This window comes from Maniola jurtina, chromosome 20, assembly GCF_905333055.1.
Source record: "Maniola jurtina chromosome 20, ilManJurt1.1, whole genome shotgun sequence".
Taxonomy (NCBI): domain Eukaryota; kingdom Metazoa; phylum Arthropoda; class Insecta; order Lepidoptera; family Nymphalidae; genus Maniola; species Maniola jurtina.
Window position 1 is genome coordinate 7524108 of NC_060048.1, and position 20174 is coordinate 7544281.

General features: G+C 35.9%; 1 protein-coding gene across 2 annotated transcripts in view; it reads right to left on the minus strand.

The window, feature by feature from the left end:
- The window catches only part of LOC123875699 (G-protein coupled receptor dmsr-1-like), a 71721-nt gene that overhangs the window by 19184 nt on the left and 32363 nt on the right, over positions 1 to 20174 (minus strand). For both annotated transcript variants that reach the window (XR_006798195.1, XM_045921686.1), the window contains exons 2-6: positions 14857 to 15311; positions 12068 to 12226; positions 10557 to 10693; positions 8335 to 8437; positions 2638 to 3016 (exon numbers count right to left, since the gene is read on the minus strand). Coding sequence is in view for 1 of the 2 variants with exons in the window: in XM_045921686.1 (XP_045777642.1) it covers positions 2638 to 3016; positions 8335 to 8437; positions 10557 to 10693; positions 12068 to 12226; positions 14857 to 15132 (1054 nt within the window). In the remaining variant the exon portion in view is untranslated. The remainder of the gene's footprint in view (positions 1 to 2637; positions 3017 to 8334; positions 8438 to 10556; positions 10694 to 12067; positions 12227 to 14856; positions 15312 to 20174) is intronic.

A 20174-nucleotide genomic window follows, 5' to 3' on the forward strand; every position in this document is an offset into this window, starting at 1 on the left:
TTGGAATCCAAATTTTTTATTGAACAATGTCGCAAACTTTCTTTATCGATTAAAAAAACTAGCCAAAATTACGCAGTTAGGTTACCTGCCAAATTTCATGGTTTTGAGTCAACGGGAAGTACCCTAGAGGTTTTCTTGACACACTCGACAGACAGAGAGATAGACAACAAAGTGATCCTATAAGAGTTCTGTTTTTCGTTTTGAGGTACGAAACCCTAGAAACGTAGGAACGGCATTCCGAACCAGTGGTAAATTTTTCTGACCATTCAAAAACACTTTGAAGTTTACCTAAAAGTTTACAGGAATAAAAATTAATCATTGTATTCCATTCCATTTCATTCTATTCCATTCTGTTCAAAGATAAATAGATTATAAAAATATTTGTCACCGAAACAATACCTAATTTACGATACATCAACCAATATCAATTTTACTGATGACAATCTGACTATTACCAAAGTGAACGACTACTATAATATCTATTATATACGACTAACATAATATGTATTATAAATTGTGTGCCGTTTGCATTCTCACTAAGTTCTCATTAAGTTTGTTTTATTTGGTTAAACTTTCTGGCATTTATATTGTTATGACGTTTAATTGGCAAACAGTCTGTTTATTGGCTGAAACTCAAAAATTCAGCCAATCACAACAATTTAAATATTTTAATAATGATTGATGCAGCTTTCTGTAATCGAAAACAAAATATTTGACATTAACTTGAATGTGACAGTGATTTCCGAGTAGGGTTGCCAGAGGCCCCGTATTTTACTGGTTACTGGTTGGCATTTCAGGATACAGAAACCCGTAATTATGAAAATAAAATATGAGGCAAATAAAACTAAATATTTTTAGGGTTCCGTACCTCAAAAGCAAAAAGGAAATAGGATCAATTCGCTGTCTGTCTGTCTGTCCGTCTGTCTGTCTTTCCGTCTGTCCGTCTGTCTGTCTGTCCATCTGTCCGTCTGTCCGTCTCTTCGTCTGTCATGTGTTCATGAACAAATATTAGTATTTTCAATTTTCAAAGTAACTAAATATTAAATCAAGTGGGTTATTATATAAAAGGACTTTACCAGTACATTCTAAGACAGATTTTTATTTATTTTTATGCATATTTTTTTTAATGCATAACAGTTTTGATTTCTTGTGTAAAATGTCGAAAAAAAATACCCGAATACGGAACCCTCGGTGCGTGAGTCTGACTCGCACTTGGCCGGTTTTTTACAAATTCAGCCGGGCTGGCTTGCGAAACCAAACGCTGACGTTATGTCCAGTAGAAAGAATACATATTTTCCTTGTGCGACAATGCGTAGAATAATACCTGCGTAGCCGAAACCCACTCGATTTTGATCATGGCCGTAGCCAAAGAGGCGGAGGTTGGTTTTAGGATCTAAGCCTTTTTTTATACAAGTTAGCCCTTGACTTTAATCTCTCCTAGTGGTAATAGTGCAGTCTAATTTCTTGGCCGGTAGGGCCATACTAACCATATAACTAGCCATGACCCAAGCCTCCCACCAGACCAGAAATTTAGAAATGGCCACTGCGTCTGGGAGACCGTCAAAAACCTAAACCTAAAATAATACTTACACTATTTCTTGCATTTGCTTACCAAGGCGAAATTCAACTAACCAGGTAATTAGCCCATAAAGTTGAGCGAACGTATTTTTCCTCATGACAGGATTCAGTTCCGGCCCTGATAAAACCTCTCCCGAAATCAATTCCTGGCTACGGCCATGGTATTGATACTTTGAAGGTGGAATTACAAGTTAAATGTAATTTTAAGTTAACATGCATTTTGTTTTACAAAATGAAGAGTTTTTAAAAGCTATTGAAATAAATAAATAATCTGTTATTTAAAACCACATTGCAAACACAGTTCACCGATCAAGACCCGGCAACATACAGAGAAAAAATACAAAACATACAAATAAACTGAAATATCTAAATAAGCTTTCAGAGAGAACCACCGCCTATTTCTTCAAATACAATAATAAACAATACAATAATACAACAATATATAAGAAACAATGTCTCCCGTAAACAAATCTAAACCCCGTATTTTTGATGGTGGTAGCCTGTAAATCTAAAAGAGGCAACCCTACACCTACCCTACACCTAGACAGAATGAAAAATTTGTTTTCATTACTCGGCAGGCCTACTGCCAAAGTTTGACAGAAAGTGTGGCGGTAGTTGTGACCTCTGATTGGCCGACTCTCTTTCACTATTTGCTAAAATTGATGATTGCAACAACAATTTTTGCTTTTTTGTAATCGAAAACAGAACACGGACGTCAAACAGGTTGACTAATTGCAATCATTTCTGACCGGCTAACATTGTTCCGCTAGTGGCTCAAACTCACTGTCGCAGCAAGAACATGGTAAATTCAGCCAATCACAGCAATTTGAATTGGATATCACAAATGTACCGATCTAGGAACCGAGAATGCACGAACCAGGGCAAATAGAGATAAGAACAATAATATCATACGTAGGAAATCGACGGGGGCTTGTTGACAAGTATCCTCTTAACAGCAACCAGGAACTTTGAACGCTAAAATATTCGCGTTGTTACGACCAAAACATTGTCACAAGCTCTTCACATTAATTACCTAACTTAGACGAACTCGGTACAAACCTAGAATTCCTTGAGGAAACTCCGTCAGTAGAAACAACAAGAGGACTGCGACAAGCATTCTTGTAGTCCGGTCCGTTCTCCTTTCAGCTTTCGACCGCTTCGTGGATTTCCTTGTGAATATATTCCCGTTCCCATTGACCACTGTAGGAACCGGACAAGCACTGTATCCTTTCAAGGCTTTCTTCCTGCTGTTGGCCCGGTATAGCACCCGGATCAACCAAGCGCTGATCACCGTCAAAATCACGCAGGGAAGTAGTTTTATAACAACAGCGTGCACCCAGAAATTGGTCTGGTATAGTCGTCCGTCGTAGTTGGAATCTACATAGAACACTTTTGTTGGGCCGTTGTCCATTGCGTAGTCTTGATGTATTGTGAATACCTGGAAACCAAGCATTAGTTGAAGTTAATGGTTAACAAGATGGCTCGAAGTTTATTGAAGTTAAGATTTGAGAATTTTCTTAGTTAAATGTAGACGAAACAGCTCGATGGTTAGGCGGGCTGAAATCCATATTGTCGTTCTAATCTCACATAACTGATTAGTCACTTCAATTGACAAGTTTTAGACTTAATTATTATATGACATATGTATTTAAAAGTAACTAAACGTTTCCGACGAAATTAATAATAATTAATTATATCGGTAACCTGTCGCCATCTTATTTAACAACGCTGTTATTTTTTGAAAAATGTTACAACGTCGCTTAGTACCTAACTTATCAAGAGATTACTGGATTGATTATGCCTACTTTTTAAAAACTAGTTATAAACTAGTCTAGTAAATAAAAATTCTCTAAACCATTTTAAACATCTAGTGCATTTTTCAAAAGCAATCTCTTTACTGTTGCACGCTCAAAGAGAAAGGAAATTGAGAAAGTGGAATCTACATTCAAATTATTTTCCTCCAACATCAAACAATCGTCTGGAAATAGCATGGAAATAGCGACGGTCGGAATTGATTAATTTAAGGTGGGACCGGACAGGAGCCTTGACCGACAACCTAAGTGCCATTTGTTCCTTGCCTGTCTCACCGCACTTTCACGAAATCAATCAAGTGGGTTCGATCTAATTTTGTGTCATTTCAATAAACACTATCTGGAAATTTTTGCTGTCTGTATTCTAAAAAGAATTCATCCCTTTAGATTACAGACAGCAAAAATTTAACAAGTGTAAATTAAAAATTTATAACACCCCCGACAAGGGAAGGTTACAGTAACTAGAAAAGAGGTGATAACTTTCAAACGGCTGAACCGATTTTTTTTAAATTGTGTAGCTAAGAACATTCTCGATCAAACCACCTTTCAAATAAAAAACTAAATTAAAATCGGTTCATTAGTTTAGGAGCTACGATGCCACAGACAGATACACAGAGACATAGATACATATATACACACGTCAAACTTATAACACCCCTCTTTATGGGTCGGGGGTTAAAAAATATAGGTACAAAGTGTTGATAAATTGAATAAAATATATTTAACGTGCAGCATATTATGATATACACCGCCCGCCCTATCACTGCTAAACATATTTAGCAGTGAGTGGGCGGGCAGTTAATATCGTATGCTGCATGTTGTACCATACAGATTTACTTGCCTGTTTTTGTTTTGGATTTGGATTTAGTTTTGGTTTTAAATTATAGCAAATTAAGCTCATTGTTCCTTGAGATTATGGGTTTTGCTAAGTAGCGCCTCTTTCTATCCAACATTTACGAGGGGTCTGTCACTCGCCCCATACAAACGTAGTTCGTCTCTTATTGGACTACTAACCATTCCAGGAATTAATATCTATGCCTGTGGTTTTCCAGATTTCCGTTAAAATATTCGGTTTCAAAGTTACGCGGTCTTAAAAATTCACACACAAATCTTTGAACCCCTGTAATTTTAAAACTACATATTTTTAGAAAAATCTAAAACACCACAGGTACAGATATTAGTTTCTAGAATATATTTTGCAAAATTTCATGGACTTTGGTTGGTTCAAATGAAATTGGAACTACGATTGTATGGAGTAAGTGGCGGAGAGATTCCTGTTAATAATAATAAATCGAATAAAATAAAAAATGGAAGAAAAGCTCAATGGTCCGCGCTGTAGTAATATGCAATCAATCAGTACATTTTGTTTATTTCAAACATTTGACCTACAAACCTTCTATTTACTATTTTCCAGGCGAGTAGATACAGTCCAAAACAACGTGATACTGTTATAGAATCGGGAACGATCAATTTAAGGTGTGAGTGCTCGGCCTTGCCCGTGAAACCAACCGCCATTAATTGTACCATGCCACACCATTCCCTGCACAATCAATCTACTGACTTGGTCGTATTTGCGTTCAATTATTTCGCTACAACTAACTTTGTTTTAATTAAATTTAAACGTCCTGTCAACTGAGGCATTTGAGGTTGCCTAAAGCGTAGCTATAAGATACCCAATAATCATCATGCAAGACAAACAATACATTATGTGATATAAATTATGTAATTATTTAGAAAATGATGATTTTAAAATTTGGCTAGCAAAAGAATTGAAGAACTCTTGATTTGATAATAATTATAATAATAATATTCCATTCCGATTAAACCTACATTGAGTTGTTGATTAAACATGGTCAGTCAATGATCATTAAAAACGTTCCACCCGCATCTGTTCGAACCAAACGAAAAAAAATACAAAATTTTAACGCTTCTCTTTTATATGGTTAGTGGTTAACCAATAATGGAACACACTTTCGCATTTTCAATTTATTAAATGTAAAATATTTTCTTTTACCTCCACCACCAATTAAGTATATTATTTAAGTTTTAGAAAGCCGCAAAGCTTTCCCAAGGGTAAATCACAAGTGCTTGTAGGTACGTTACGTAAAAACGTTTCCACCATAAGGATTCCCAACTGTATATTGCATGTTCTTTTCAGGCCATTCTAACAAAAGAAAATTATTCTACTAACAAAACGTGTAACCGAGAGCGTAGTGTTCTTATTAATAAAATTCTAATACCCCTTGATTGTCGTAATTTACATCAGTTTCTTCTGTTTTTTACCTTTTTTCACTAATTAAAAGAGAATTCAAAAGGCGAACATAACAGTAAAATTAGCGGTCCCTTTGGTTCAAGCGGAAAATTTAAATAGGCGTGCTAATGAAAATTAACCAAGAAGAAAGGAATTAATTAATATGAAAAGAGTAGTAGGTAATAATTAGTAAGTAAAAATTTTACATCCAGGATCCAGGCCTTGGCGTAACTTTCAATTAGTTACACTATAACCGTTACAAAAAGTCTGACGTTTTATCTGTCCATATATGCGTCCAATATTTATGATAGATACATTAAATAAGGCAATGTTATGATCGCATAGTTTTATACAGTATGGACGGCAAAGAGTACCCAAGCCATGCTTTGTTCATAATTAATATTAATTATGTATTAGGTATTGACTTTTTCCCTTACTCCTTTATTCACTGTTGTGCCTGGCCAGTTCTTTAAAATATTATATACTTCAATCAAACCAAGGCAAATTCCGTGCGGGATGCGACACAGAAAATGTGGTTTATGCATATAATCGCGCCAATTTGAACACGTTCAATACAAGTTCGTTGAAGAGAGAGTCGCTATTTGCGTCTCTCGCGGGATTTGACTCTGTTTAACCAAAGCTTTTATGTTTTGTTTACAGAGTCGATGGTTGTACTACGGCTGGCGTTATTAGACTAATACCCAAGAGTGTTTTCTACCAACCAACCTTCAGGGTTGAGCGAAAATATTAATAATTGTGCTGGTTTGCTATTACATAATTATATTGGGCTAATATTTATAAAGGTTTAATAATAAGAATTAATTAACGCTTTATGAACATTTCCGCGATTTCATTTGTATCGAATTTCTCTGTACTTGTGTATTCCGAATCACTTCTAGGAAAGTCCACAGTGCCTGTGAAAGTTCTGTCAGATTTTTCTAGTCGGTCGAAAATTGACCAGGATAAACACAAGCTCACCTGGTGGCTAGTGATGATTCAGTTTAAGATAGAAGCGGGTTAACAATTCTATTAATCGGTTTCTAGGGGCATTGAACCGAAACTCTAGATTGGCGTCACAGCTGTGCCGGTGGGTTGGTAATTAGCCACGACCGAAGCCTTCCAGTGCTCCTTCACTTCTTCAACCAGACAGTATCTAAGAAAAATCGATTGGATGCGAAAGGCTGAGGAAATAGAACGTTGGCGCTACTTAAAAGAGACCTATGTCCAACAGTTGATGCATATTGACTGACGGTGTTCATGTCGCGAAATTGTTCCTGCCAAGAATCAAACCCTTAACAAACGCTTACAAAACCACCAATATGCTAAACGGCAACGACCACAAATGATTTTAGAAACAGGTAATTTGGTTTTCACGACGTAAGAAATAAAATACATGTAAGTACTTAGTAAAAATGCAGTTACGGGTAGGTGGGTACCTAAGTTTAAAAGTGTCTAAATAATGGACTAGTATTTATACAGACTGTTGACTAAAATATATGAGTCATGTTTTGAGTAATCTAAGTCTCCAAGGGAAAGTTTTCTTGCAGTTTCTGTCTTTGGTACATTTGTCAATACTCAATATCAATTACGGTAAGCTTTTTCCATTGAAAATTAGCGTCCGCAAGTTTTTGCGCGAGTATTAAACACAGGGCAAGTGACTTGCCAGAGCTAACTTCTGCAAGTTTAATTGCTAGGGGACACGTTTTAACTTCACTTTTACCCTTACCTTACCTCAATGCGAAAGTTAAACATATTTTGCTGTAATAGGGGGCACAAAACTTTCATACGTACCAAGTTTTGAAAGTCAAAACTTAGATAAACGACAAGTTCTTAGGAAATTTCTTGTACTAGATTCTAGAACTCTACACGTTATATTAGATTTTCCTTTTTGACGTTCAGAATTCTACCTATTTTCATAGAAATATTATTAAACTTATCATACATTTTGAACTTGTAGAAGTTTTAATAAAAGCTATTGTTTGCAGCTTTTCTATCAGGTCTTTGAAAACTTAGTACCTACTGACGTGCTTGGTAAAGTGTTTACTTGAATAGTACTTTAACGAGCCTTTAAAATAAGAAATGGGTACGTTGAGTACTCAAATCAGTTGGTACGTACTAAAATAAACAACGGTAAAAGTTCCCACGGGAATTTTCAAAACCATAATATTGTTTTAGAGATGATGTAAGGATTCTAATGATATGCCGTACATCCAAATCTGTACAGGCATTTAGAAGTTATAGTGAAATAAAAAGTCACATACATACAATATATGAACTCTAAAACATTACATAAACCTTGAAGCATTACATTCCTTTTAAAGGGTTCCGTACCCAAAGCATAAAAACGATTACTCTGCTTCCTATCTAGTTCATAGACAAAATGAGTTACAAACCTGAACTTTGCTATTTGGAGAAGAACGCCGAGGAACCGAATATTAAATTAGAAATTTAATTAAATTATTATTCTTTACATGTATATTTATCACAAATACTGAAAACAGCAATTCATAAAGTAGTTTGTAAGCTGTGACCATAAAAAATGAACATTTTTTGGCTTCTCTTTCACGTTCTACCTCGAAAATGACATATTTCATACATCCAGAAATGTTATTCATTTATTATGTATGGAAGCCTAAAATATCGAAACCCAACTCGCAATTGAGTAAATTGGGAAGTCAAGAAATCAATACTTACGAAGTACGATGGGATGCACAGTATAGGAGGCAAGAGGAAGCTGCTCATAATGGCAATGGTGCAGCGACGTTCTGTGCACAAGGAAGGTCCGTGGGACGGGTACCTGTAGAAAAAAAGATAATTAATTAATAAGGCAATTTCAATCAAATTCAAATTTCAAACCCAACTTACCAGCACCTTTAAATTATTTTACCTATTTAATAAACGAAACAATGCCACATTCTTCTAAATCTTTTTTGCACACAATATAAAGAAGGATACAGAAGAAGAAAGTTAAAATGAGAGTGAGAACTTAAAATTTATGCATTAAAGGTACCTTAATTACATAAATAAAAAGCAAATAAGCATTTAAACTGAATTTTATACATATTAAGTTTTTATCATCTGTAATTTTTACACGCAATTTGTTTTATTTATACGCAAAAATAATCTAAATATTTAGAACATCAGCGCGTTCGTACTAGAGTGATTGAAGACCGTTGAAGACTCTACCTTGTAAAATGGAAGCTCATATTTTTATTAGAGATATGAGAAAGGTAAGTGCCTTTGGCGCCTTGCCCAATAGTTGGTACCTGTCATCCATTTATATACATAAAACGCTAGCTGAGATATTTTGTAATCCATAAAAATTATTTTACTATGAATGCTGTAACCCGCTACTTTCCACATGGATTTAGAATTTTCATCGCGGGAAAATTCTTTGATTTCCCGCCATAAAAAGTATCCCATATATCTCTATACGATGCAATCTATGTATGTCTGTACCAAAAATGTTGTCTAGATCTAAAGGTAACAGAGATAGGTAGACACTAGATATACATATTTATAATAATTATATATGAGTAAATGAAAGAAAATATATGCTGGTTTGTTCTTTATTAATTGCTTATATGCGCATCGTATAAATATTAACCGATCAAATAAGACGAAACTAAGTTCTCAAATTAATTAATTATTCATCACTTAATCGGATGTTTAAATAATCAGCACTTGAACATTTGCTTAGCGTCAGCTCAAAGTACAAGACCCTTGCATAAAGGTGTAAACACACTGATGTGTTGTGGTGTGTCGCGATGCGATAAAAAGCGGTCGGATAGAGTAAACTTAGCAATCACAGTAAACACTCGACAAAAAATATCGACAGTTATAGTAGGTAAGTATACGAATTTGAAAAAAAAAAATAATGAAAATGACAGGAATGCTTGGTAATGAGTTGCTTTGATAGATCGATAGTAAGTTTCAAGTGATAATATGTGAAATGGTGATATTAAAAAGGATATACGACTGAGTTTATCGTGGACTTATGATAGTAAAATAACATTTTACGTGCCGAGCATAGACTCAAGTACCTATATTACTCTTTAATAATAGTTATTATTCTGTGCTTTTACAGTTTGTCCTCTAAAACTCTATTTGATGCCAACTAGACTGTACCACACCACAACACAGTAGTGTGATTGCAACTTTATACTTACACAAATATAATGTAACCGTATAGCTACTACACTGCTATCAAAGGATACATAGGTGTATTAATTAATTAATAATTCATTTATTAAGCCCTTCTCAAGCAAACCTAACTTGAAACGCGGAAAGTACCTACTTGCAATAGAGTGAGAGCCAGCGTGTGCCAGACCTTCCTTATTTTATAAAAGCTGAAAGTTTATCTTCGTATTGTCCCCAACACAGGGAGGAACGATCAGCGAGTATGAAGTTTGGATCATGGTGCCTTTGGGTGGTGGAGACAACAGGTAATAAAGGTATATTCAGAGTAGGTAATTATTACTGCGATCTTAGTTTTATAAGGAGTTCTTTGCCAGCTCGGGCTTGCTTAAGATTATTGCTTTTTTTAAAAGACTTCCAAAAAGGAGAAGGATCTCAATTCAGCCTTTTTTTATTTCAATGTATAGGTACGCCGTAAGTACCTACACTGATTTCTCCGAGATTTCTGGACCTAAGGTCTATAGGTCTACGTATGGAATAGAATAGAAATATTTCTTATTCTATTAAAATTACTCAATCACGCAAAAACTACCTACTTGACGGATTTGGCTGAAATTCGGAATGAAGATAGACTATACCCTGGATTAACACAAAGGCTACTTTTTATCCCGGAAAATCAAAGAGTTCCCGCGGGATTTTGAAAAACGTAAATCCACGCGGACGACGTCGCGGGCATCAGTTAGTACTCTATAATAGTTATCATTGAATGCATTACTCACTTGATAGCAATATATCGCCAGATGGCCAGCGACAGTGTGAGCAATATGGACGCGGTGTGCAGGATCTGCGTGAAGTGCATGTGGAACAGCATGTACACCGCCCAGGAGTACGGCCGCTCCACTTGGCCCGGGAACAGCTGCAAGTGAATACGTTGTTCAACACAAAAATATTATAAAACTTCAGATAGGCAAAGCTCATAGTATACTTTAAAAAGTCAATAGCCATAGCCTCAATAGCTTGACCGGTAAAGGAGTGGTCTGAAAACCGAAAGGTCGACGGTTCAAACCCCGCCCGTTGCATTATTGTCGTACCTACTCCTAGCACAAGCCTGACGCTTGGTTGGAGAGGAAAGGGGAATATTAGTCATTTAACATGGCTAATATTCTTTTATAAAAAAAAAGTTCGACATAGGGATATTTGCGTAGCAGCACAGACTTCCTGGTTACACCCTGTATCGTATACGACAGGTTGAGATGGCAATCGGGGTATGAGGTGGGGGACGCCCCGCATACCCGCACGTCATCCGCGCTCACCCGCAGCGGGAAGTCTGTCTACTTGTTTTGCATGAGTATGGGTACAAGTGTAAATTAAAAAATAACACCCCCGACAAGTGAAGGTTACAGTAACTAGAAAAGAGCTGATAACTTTCAAACGGTTGAACCGATTTTCTTGCATTATAGCTAAGCACACTCTCGATCAAGCCACCTTTCAAACAAAAAAAACTAAATCAAAATCGGTTCATTAGTTTAGGAGCTACGATGCCACAGACAGATACACAGATACCTACACACGTCAAACTTATAACACCCCTCTTTTTGGGTCGGGGATTAAAAACGACACCTACGAGAGTGCTTAAAAATAAGGCGGCTCGTCACAATCTATAGAAATCGTTGGTTCAATATACTAATAACGAAAGGAAATAACTACGATGTAGGTAAGTAATGTGCAGAATTAAAAGTTCAAACTCACATTCTAGCTTCCAAAAAGAGATCAAATCGCCAATCGAACGGTGCCAAAAGTATTATACCATGTTGTATATATTTGTATTGCACCTAAAGTGTTAGTTTTAAATAACGAACGAAGCTCGTTCACGTATGAATAGCCAAAGGAAGTTTGTATTTGTAAAGCGGTCAGCTAGGGGCGCTGTTCAAATTTTCATACGCTGTAGTGGAAACTTTGCGATTGAGTTTTATTTACACAAAAACTTGCGATCCAGAATATATACCAAATACGTAGATCGATTCAGATTTAAACTGCGTTTTAAATTCAGTTCAATTCATTATTCGCATAAATGTGGATACTGGATAATGGATATGTGTAGTACAATGTGTAGTTACAAATTACAGATGTTGAGAATCTTTACTTTAGGTCAATTTTAGTTTGAAGTTTTGAAGAAGTTTGGACTTTCGAATTCTAGTATCAACTTTGGTGGTATGTAAAATCTCATACTAAGGCCCACATAATTATATGACGACAGTAAATTAAAAAAAAACCATCACTTCATACTCACGAGATATCTGTAAATAGCAAAGGGCACGTACTCCAGCATGACGAACACGTCGGCGACGGCCAACCACTTGAGCAGACGGTTGATGGGAGCAGTGGCTAGGTCCCTTCGCGTCAGGACGGCCACGTTCAACGCATTGGCTAGGCTACCGAAGAGGCAGATCTGTAGAGGTAATAGGCAATTAGTGTAATAGGTAGTACCTCTGTAGACTCTACAGGCTAAGTCACTGCGCGGCGCGTCTTTGCCAGCAGAGTGGCTAGTGCTGTGGCCGACGTTTGCCAACCAGAGCCAATTTTGATATTACATAATTTATCATTCCAAATTGCCTATATCAGGACTTCTTGCTTATGAAACTATAGCGGGTTTGAGTCAACGTTCTACACCATATTCAAAAACTTCAGGCTTGTATACTCATTTCGTCTACGCGCTAGAGACCTGCTGACAGGCGGACAGACAGACATACAGACAGCAGAGTGACATTGATAAGGCCCCATTAATAAGACCCTTTGGGTCCTTTGGGTAGGAACCCTAAAATCATTTACTTGTGTCTAAATAAAGTACATAATAATTAACAGCCCGAGTGCAACAGTCTTCATTTTATCCAAAAGTAGGTACAGTTGAGTCGGGATAACCTAAATCCACGTGAACGCCGTCGCGGGCTAAAGCTAGATGTAGATAAAGTAAAGCCAATAGCCGTATATCCAAGTATTTTCACTTCATTAGATATTCATTGCACTCAACCGCACTGCATACCTAACTATAAATCTCATCGGACGGATACTGGCTTACCAGGAACCTAGGTGCAATTGTAAAACACTAATCGAGATCGAAATCATAATTAACATACTTGTGATCACCCGACGATCGCAATTTATCAATCAAAATTCCTTAAACTTACCATTACAGGGGCTACAAATGTTATGGAACGACTATGAAATAACTCATTTTGCAAAATCTTTTCGCTTAATTATTTGTAAACGTTGCAGGATTACATTTTAATATGTCTCTTACAGAAACCAAACAATATGCCGTTTATTAAACAGGACACGGACAGCTAGTTTGATACAAAATGTGCCCTAAGCTTTAAGAAAAACTAGGGTCTTTTAAGACTATTCTCACAAATTAGTCGATACTTTAATTAATTTCTTAAACTGGACCTTTTCATGTAAAGATTTTTATATAAACCTGTGAGGATGATACTGCCACTGTCGGAATAAGAATGCCATAAGCCTACGTTGTCGTATTAGTTCACAAATTGCGATAAACCAAATTAAATTTGAATTTCACGGGCAGGCCGGTCTCATGGCCCTTAAGCTATGTTTGTAACTCTACCACCGGTTTGGAATGAAAATTCTACTGAGAAGAGCCAGTACGAAACTCAGCAGTTATTCTTTTCAAATCACACAAAAGTTTCAATAAGTAACAATACAACTATAATGATCTTGTGGGCAAACTCATAGCCGGTTCTTTCACTCAACTTTGTCACTAACTATGAGACCCTGTATTGCCATTCAAAATATACCTACCTTCCTACTTAATCATTATAATAAAATAATTATTATCATCCATTATTATTTATTAATTTTGGATGCACAATCAAAGTTGCACCTGAAATAAAGATTAATATTGTAATTGAGTTTAATACTTAATTGTATCAAAAACCATTCCAATTGGCAAATTGCGCGGATGCTAAGCTAAATTGAAAACTGTTGTCTATTCCGCATCCACTACCGAGTTTCATTTAAATATGTAAATACCCAACTGCTTTGTGAACGGAGACACGAGTAGGAAACGTTTTGATATGTTTACACCAAGTTACGTTCTTCCCAGTTACACAAATTGCTTGCTGTGCCAATTGACTAAATAAATAATTTATAACCCCCGGCAAGTGAAGGTTACAGTAACTAGAAAAGAGCTGATAACTTTCAAACGGCTGAACCGATTTTCTAAGATTATAGCTAAGAACACTTTCGATCAAGCCACCTTTCAAACAAAATAAAATAAATCAAAATCGGTTCATTAGTTTAGGAGCTACGGTGTCACAGACAGATACACACGTCAAACTTATAACACCCCTTTTGGGTCGGGGGTTAAAAGTATTAAACTTTTTCAAAATATAAGCTTCTTTAATGTAGATATTAAAACAAAATTCATACATCCAGATACATATCCATTCTAATAATATAAATGCGAAAGGGATTTTTCATGGTTCCTCAGTTTTTTTGAATACACGGGCTATTATGCTACTTTTGTCCCGGAAAATCAAAAAAATTCTACGAGAGTTTAAAAATCTAAAATATACACGTGGACAAAATCCCGGACATCTTTACACATCTCCACATTACCTATGTGGTACAGAAATAGCTTGCATCCCATGTACGGATATACTTTTAATCGGCAAGTGGGAGAATTATTGCTTTGTAATTTAAAAAAAATTTAAATCCGCCCACACAAAGTTGCTGGGCTAGTTTAGTACCTAAGTAAACTTTAACCGATTAAAAAAGTAAAAGGATTCGTGTCTGGGCAAAGGCCCCAACTCTTATACGATCGGAATATTTAAAAACACTTAGGTACTTGCTTGGGTTAGTTATTTAAGAATACAATAAAGTATTACAAATAGTTAGAACTATAGATTGTAATACTTTCATTGTACGTTGTATTTCACAAATATGAGGGTCAAATTAATAGCCAATCCAGTAGTTTGAGCTGTGCGTTGATAGATCAGGCAGTCAGCTTTTCCTTTTCAGAAAGAATATTCTCAAAAACATTATTCACTATTCAGTAACACTTACCAATAAGCTGATGTAACCGTGTATACTATTGTAGGCGAGGATGAGGTCCCGAAATTCCCCGGAGCAATAATCGAAGCGATCGCATTCCTTTATAACGGAAATATTGTATTTGTTCCTTAAATCTTCTAGCGCCTTCAGCCATTCTTCTATAGGCGTGTGGTTCCCACCTCTCTTGTGCAGCAAGGATATTAGTCTTGTGTCTTCTAAGAAGTAGGTGTCGTTTGTTCCAATGTAGCTGAGGTTATGTCTGGATCGTGTTTCATCGTCCGCGAGCATTGTGAACGGAAAGTGCACCTTTGTTCATCACTTACACCGTAACTCAAGTCTCACGTCCCATCTATTACCACTTAGTACTATAATAGTGGACCTGTGTGACATCTATTACGTCGATGTATATCAGTCCTCTTGAATTGAAAATTACTTGCACACTTCTACCGCGGTAACCAACATTGTATCTGCAAAAAAGTAAAGAATAATGCATTTCAAAGTTTTATTTAGCTTCACTTAACAATATTTTCTCTAATTCTTATGGTAGATGGTGCCTATAATCTATCATATTTCTTGTACCTTAACCAGAAAATATTCATGATTATATTTTTATTCAATATATCAATGTAGTCATGTAGGACATCGACAACATGGCGAAACTTCCTTTAGTTTGGGCGCATTACATTGTCAAGTAAAATAAACTATAAACACCGAGTTAATTTTATAGAGAACATTGCCTAAAGGTATCCTATTTCTGAGATCTTAATGGATTTGGGCTTGAAGACTGCGACTAGCCCCTGTCAATACCTCCAATTAGAAAACGTAACCAGACCTGAGGCAATTAACTTTCCAAATTAAATTTCGCCTAAACTAAATAAACTACTAAACTCTAATTAACTACAACTCTAATATAACTACTAAACTACTACTAACTCTAATTAAGCTACTAAAGCCTCGAGCTTTGCCTTGCAATAGAAAAATTGATACCTTTAATCGTTGTATCTTAACCATCGATTTTGGAGCACCACTTTCGCATGTTTGTTTGTTGGTTTGTCCTTCAATCACGTCGCAATGGTGCAACGGAGTGACGTGATTTTTTGCATGGGTATAGTTAAAGACCTGAAGAATGACATACTACTTTTTATCCCGGAAAATCAAAGAGTTTCCACGGGATTTTTAAAACCTAAACCCACGCGAATGAAGTCCCGGGCATCAGCTAGTACATAAGATAAAGCCGCAGTAAGAGACAGCGCCTTGATCCGTAGCAGCTTAGGTAGACATGTATGTATACTTGTAGAGTGGTGCCTAAATCTTCTAAAAGCTACTAACACACGGCGCACCATTAGGACCCTAAGTAGATTAACTAACTAAGACCCAGAAAAAGATAGATGAATTGCATGGAAGAAGATTTACAGAAAATTTAAAAACTCACACCGTGGAAAAAAGACGTACTAATAAGATAAGTGGAGGTTAAAATAGTAGAGGAGGCCAATAACTTAGAAGGATTGTAACGCCGAGTGAAGTAATAACTAAGAAGAAATACCTACAGGCACTTCAGTCAAAGCCCAATAGAGCAGGTAGTTACCTACCCTCAGTTTGCTTCAAAAGGCACCTTGAACTTTTTAATTAACTAGCGCTTGGTTTTAATCAGATCTGCTGGCAATTAGTGACGATGCAGCCTAAGATGAAGCGTGTTTTCCCAAAAGAAGTCTATTCACTTTTGACTTGAAGGTGAAAACTTAGGTATATTAAAATTGGACGCGAAAACTGGAGCTGGAAATGCGTTCCATATCCTATCGGTTCGAATTAGAAATGAGGAGGCAAATCGCTTCGAACGTGTCCGTAGAAATTTCGACTACGAATGTTTTCTAGTTAATTTCTAGTCAATAAACTTTGCTCAGTATTTTATCTTATAACTAGATTTATGTAGTGAAATGATCAAATTGGGTTGTTATTATAACATCTGCCGGCTTTTGATTATATCCCTAGATGAAATCTTGGTTTTTAACATTTCCCTACGATACATACAAAGCGCCGCCGTGGAATGAATGGTATTAAAAATTTTACATCGCTATTATACATCGGGGAGCTCGTCATAATATTATTAAAGTAAAGGTAAAACAGTTTGAGGAAAATTCCTTTATTATTGTACCGAGAGTCGAGACATTCAAATAGGCTTTGTCGAACTTGGCCTGTCAATGTCCGTACAGAAAGTTAGGCTGAAGACATATTGCGGTAGAGTAGAAGCTGAGTTTTCCTCAAGCTGTTTTGTTTTTATTTTAATAAAATATTATGACCCCCTCCGCGAAGTAAATACCAACCACCCTAAGTAATAAGTTCTACCAACGTCATCCCCCAACAAAAAAAAGGGGTTGAATTTCTAAAATTTCTTTTTTACATTCTTCTAACATTATTAGCTACTTACGACATGTTTCATACATATTTCTAAGTTAAGTATAGATAAAACTAAATGTAAAATATAAAATTTCTCGACCCTGTCAGTCAGTCAGTTTAATCTATAGTTAAATTAGTATCGATGAAAAATATTAAAATCAATTTATTTACATTAGGATTTTATATACATTTCTATATTGAATTTGAAAAATGTTTAAGTGCTGAAGTGTATGGTATGAAAATAATATACTTTGGATATACGAGAAAGAAAAATTGCGTCGCGCGTCGCTTTATTTGACTCTGCGCCACTGTGCTTTGAGCATTAGTGAGCGGTATAAAAATAACAATTAATAAAGTTTCCACGTGAAAGGTCGGAAGCATTGAGGGGTAAAATAAATTTCTTACAAAATATTAGGTAAACGTTATTTGACTTTGATGAAACGATTGAATAATTGTTGCTTTACATTTCTCTTTCTCTAAGATTTCTCTATTATACGTGTAGATTATTTCGATTTTCAATTTGTATGTAGGTAATACTTATTCATATTTGTACAATACAAAGTAGCTTTTTCCATTTCTTTTCATGACTTCACCCCCATGGATTAAAGTTTAATGATCCCGTTGGAATTTTTCAAAATCCTTTTAGGGGGTCTACATTTTAGTTTTACCAGAATACCAAACCTCAAGTTTCTGACCTAGTAATTTCGGCTGTACGTTGTTAATCTCATAAAATTACCTTAGATAGTCAGATAAAATGAAGTCAAAATGCAATGCTATGATAACTTCAAACGTGCTTCAAAGAAAACTTCAAATAAACTGTTATAAAATAAAACTACGAGTATCCATTACGTATAGGATAGGTACGTAGCGAATCGTTATTCGCTCTCAATACTGTACGCCAAAGTGTTTTGATATGAGAACCCGATCCAATGTGCAGTAGAAGACAAGTTTACATAACAATTACCTTGTTTTAAAAATGACGGAACAGATGTTAGCTAGATACCCATTAGATTTCCTATTGTTTTCTAAGGCTGAGGGCACACTGCCGTGGAAACGAATAGTATCTAATCCTTTTTTCAGTTTCATAAGAAAGCGGTAGCGCCACATTTGTGACATGGCGAAAAGGTGAAGCAAGTGAAGCAATCATATTTTAATTTTAGGTGTAATTCACACGAATGTTTGGCATAATTTTAGGGCTGAGCGCCATATTTTATTTTAAATAAAAATAAATCTTTTCAAATTGTGCTTAGTTAAACAATCTTTTGTGGCGACATATTTTTTTATTTTCAGACTGCTTCTGGCCGATGGACAATTCTTTTTATATCATGAAAATTATTAGAAAAACGCTCGTTATTTTGTTCGCAAGCGCAAATATTTTGTGGAATGGCAACCTAGGGTCTGGTAGGAGGCATTACTCCGCCAGTAAGAACAAAATATTATTAGAAAAATGCTTGTTATTTTGTTTCGCAAAATGTTGTGTCTATAAAATTTCTACGCCCACTAACAAGCATTGTTTTTTCCAGCAATAAATAGATTTCTCATTTCTTTTACAGTGTCAGAGTATTATGAGTGTGGGGAAAAGTCGGTGCTTTGATTTATTAACTTCACCGGCAAAATGTGTGAACGTGTGACTTTTTGTGAGGGAACGTAATAACCTATTTCGGAATGTCACGCTTTAACTCGTCAAAGCCCCAAAAATGTCGAAAACATAAAAAAATAATGATATTATATGTATTATGGTGTGTAACAGAACGTAATATCATCTATGTTTTTAACCCCCGACCCAAAAAGAGGGGAGTTATAAGTTTGACGTGTGTATCTGTGTATCTGTGTATCTGTCTGTGGCATCGTAGCGCCTAAACGAATGAACCGATTTTAATTTACTTTTTTTTGTTTGATCGAGAGTGTTCTTAGCTATAATCCAAAAAAATTGGTTCAGCCGTTTAAGAGTTATCAGCTCTTTTCTAGTTTTCTTGTAGAAAAGAAGGTTAGATAACCGTTAGGTTCATAATATTATGTCAATTGACAAATGTCAAGCTGTCTAGATGGACGTTGCCTAGATACATAAATATTTATTTGAAAATGATGTTTTGGAAAACTCAAATACTTTGTCGGGGTTGTTATAAATTTTTAATTTACACTTGTTTATTTTCTGTTTGCTACAGGTTCCTTTTCTAGATAATGATAAAGCTTCGTTTATATCAGTATATTAGCTGTATGCCACAGATAAACAAGTGATAAACGTGATAATCATTTCAAGCCTACCTGGCGTCAAATAAAGGTAAAATTTGACGCCTGTCAGTGCAAGTGAAGCTTCGACGTTTTGGACTGTGTCTATGATGTAAGGGTAAACCGTTCTTTTGACATGACATTTGACACAGAGCAAATATGGCGAGTGCGTTCTCAAAATGTACGCATTGTATTTAATTAACTCTAAACACATTTATTAAGCGTACAATTTCCTTTTCTAGATAATGATAAAGCTTCGTTTATATCAGTATATTAGCTGTATGCCACTGATAAACGTGATAAGGATGGCAATTAACGCTGGCCCGTTATTGGAAACAGGTTGGAATAGAGTGCAAATCGGTGCCGACTTAAAGGACTATCGACTCGTTGTTTACTTTAAATCTTTGTGCTTGCTTAAGCAAATTGAGTTGCATTGAGAGTCCTAGAATAGGTTCCAACTCCCACCTCTGGCTCTGTTCGAAATGATGAAGGGATGAAATCGTTTACTATCTGTGCGTGTGTGTATCCTCCTTGCAACTTAAATAAACTGCAGTATGCAGTATAGCATTCAAGTTCCAAAAAAGAATACAGAATTTGTATTGAATTTAACGTTCAAATGAACTCAATGAATACTTGCAAGATTGTGGACCTTTTCAAAGTTTCATGATTTTGGTGCCAAATCATTGTACTTACCTACCACCCGACCT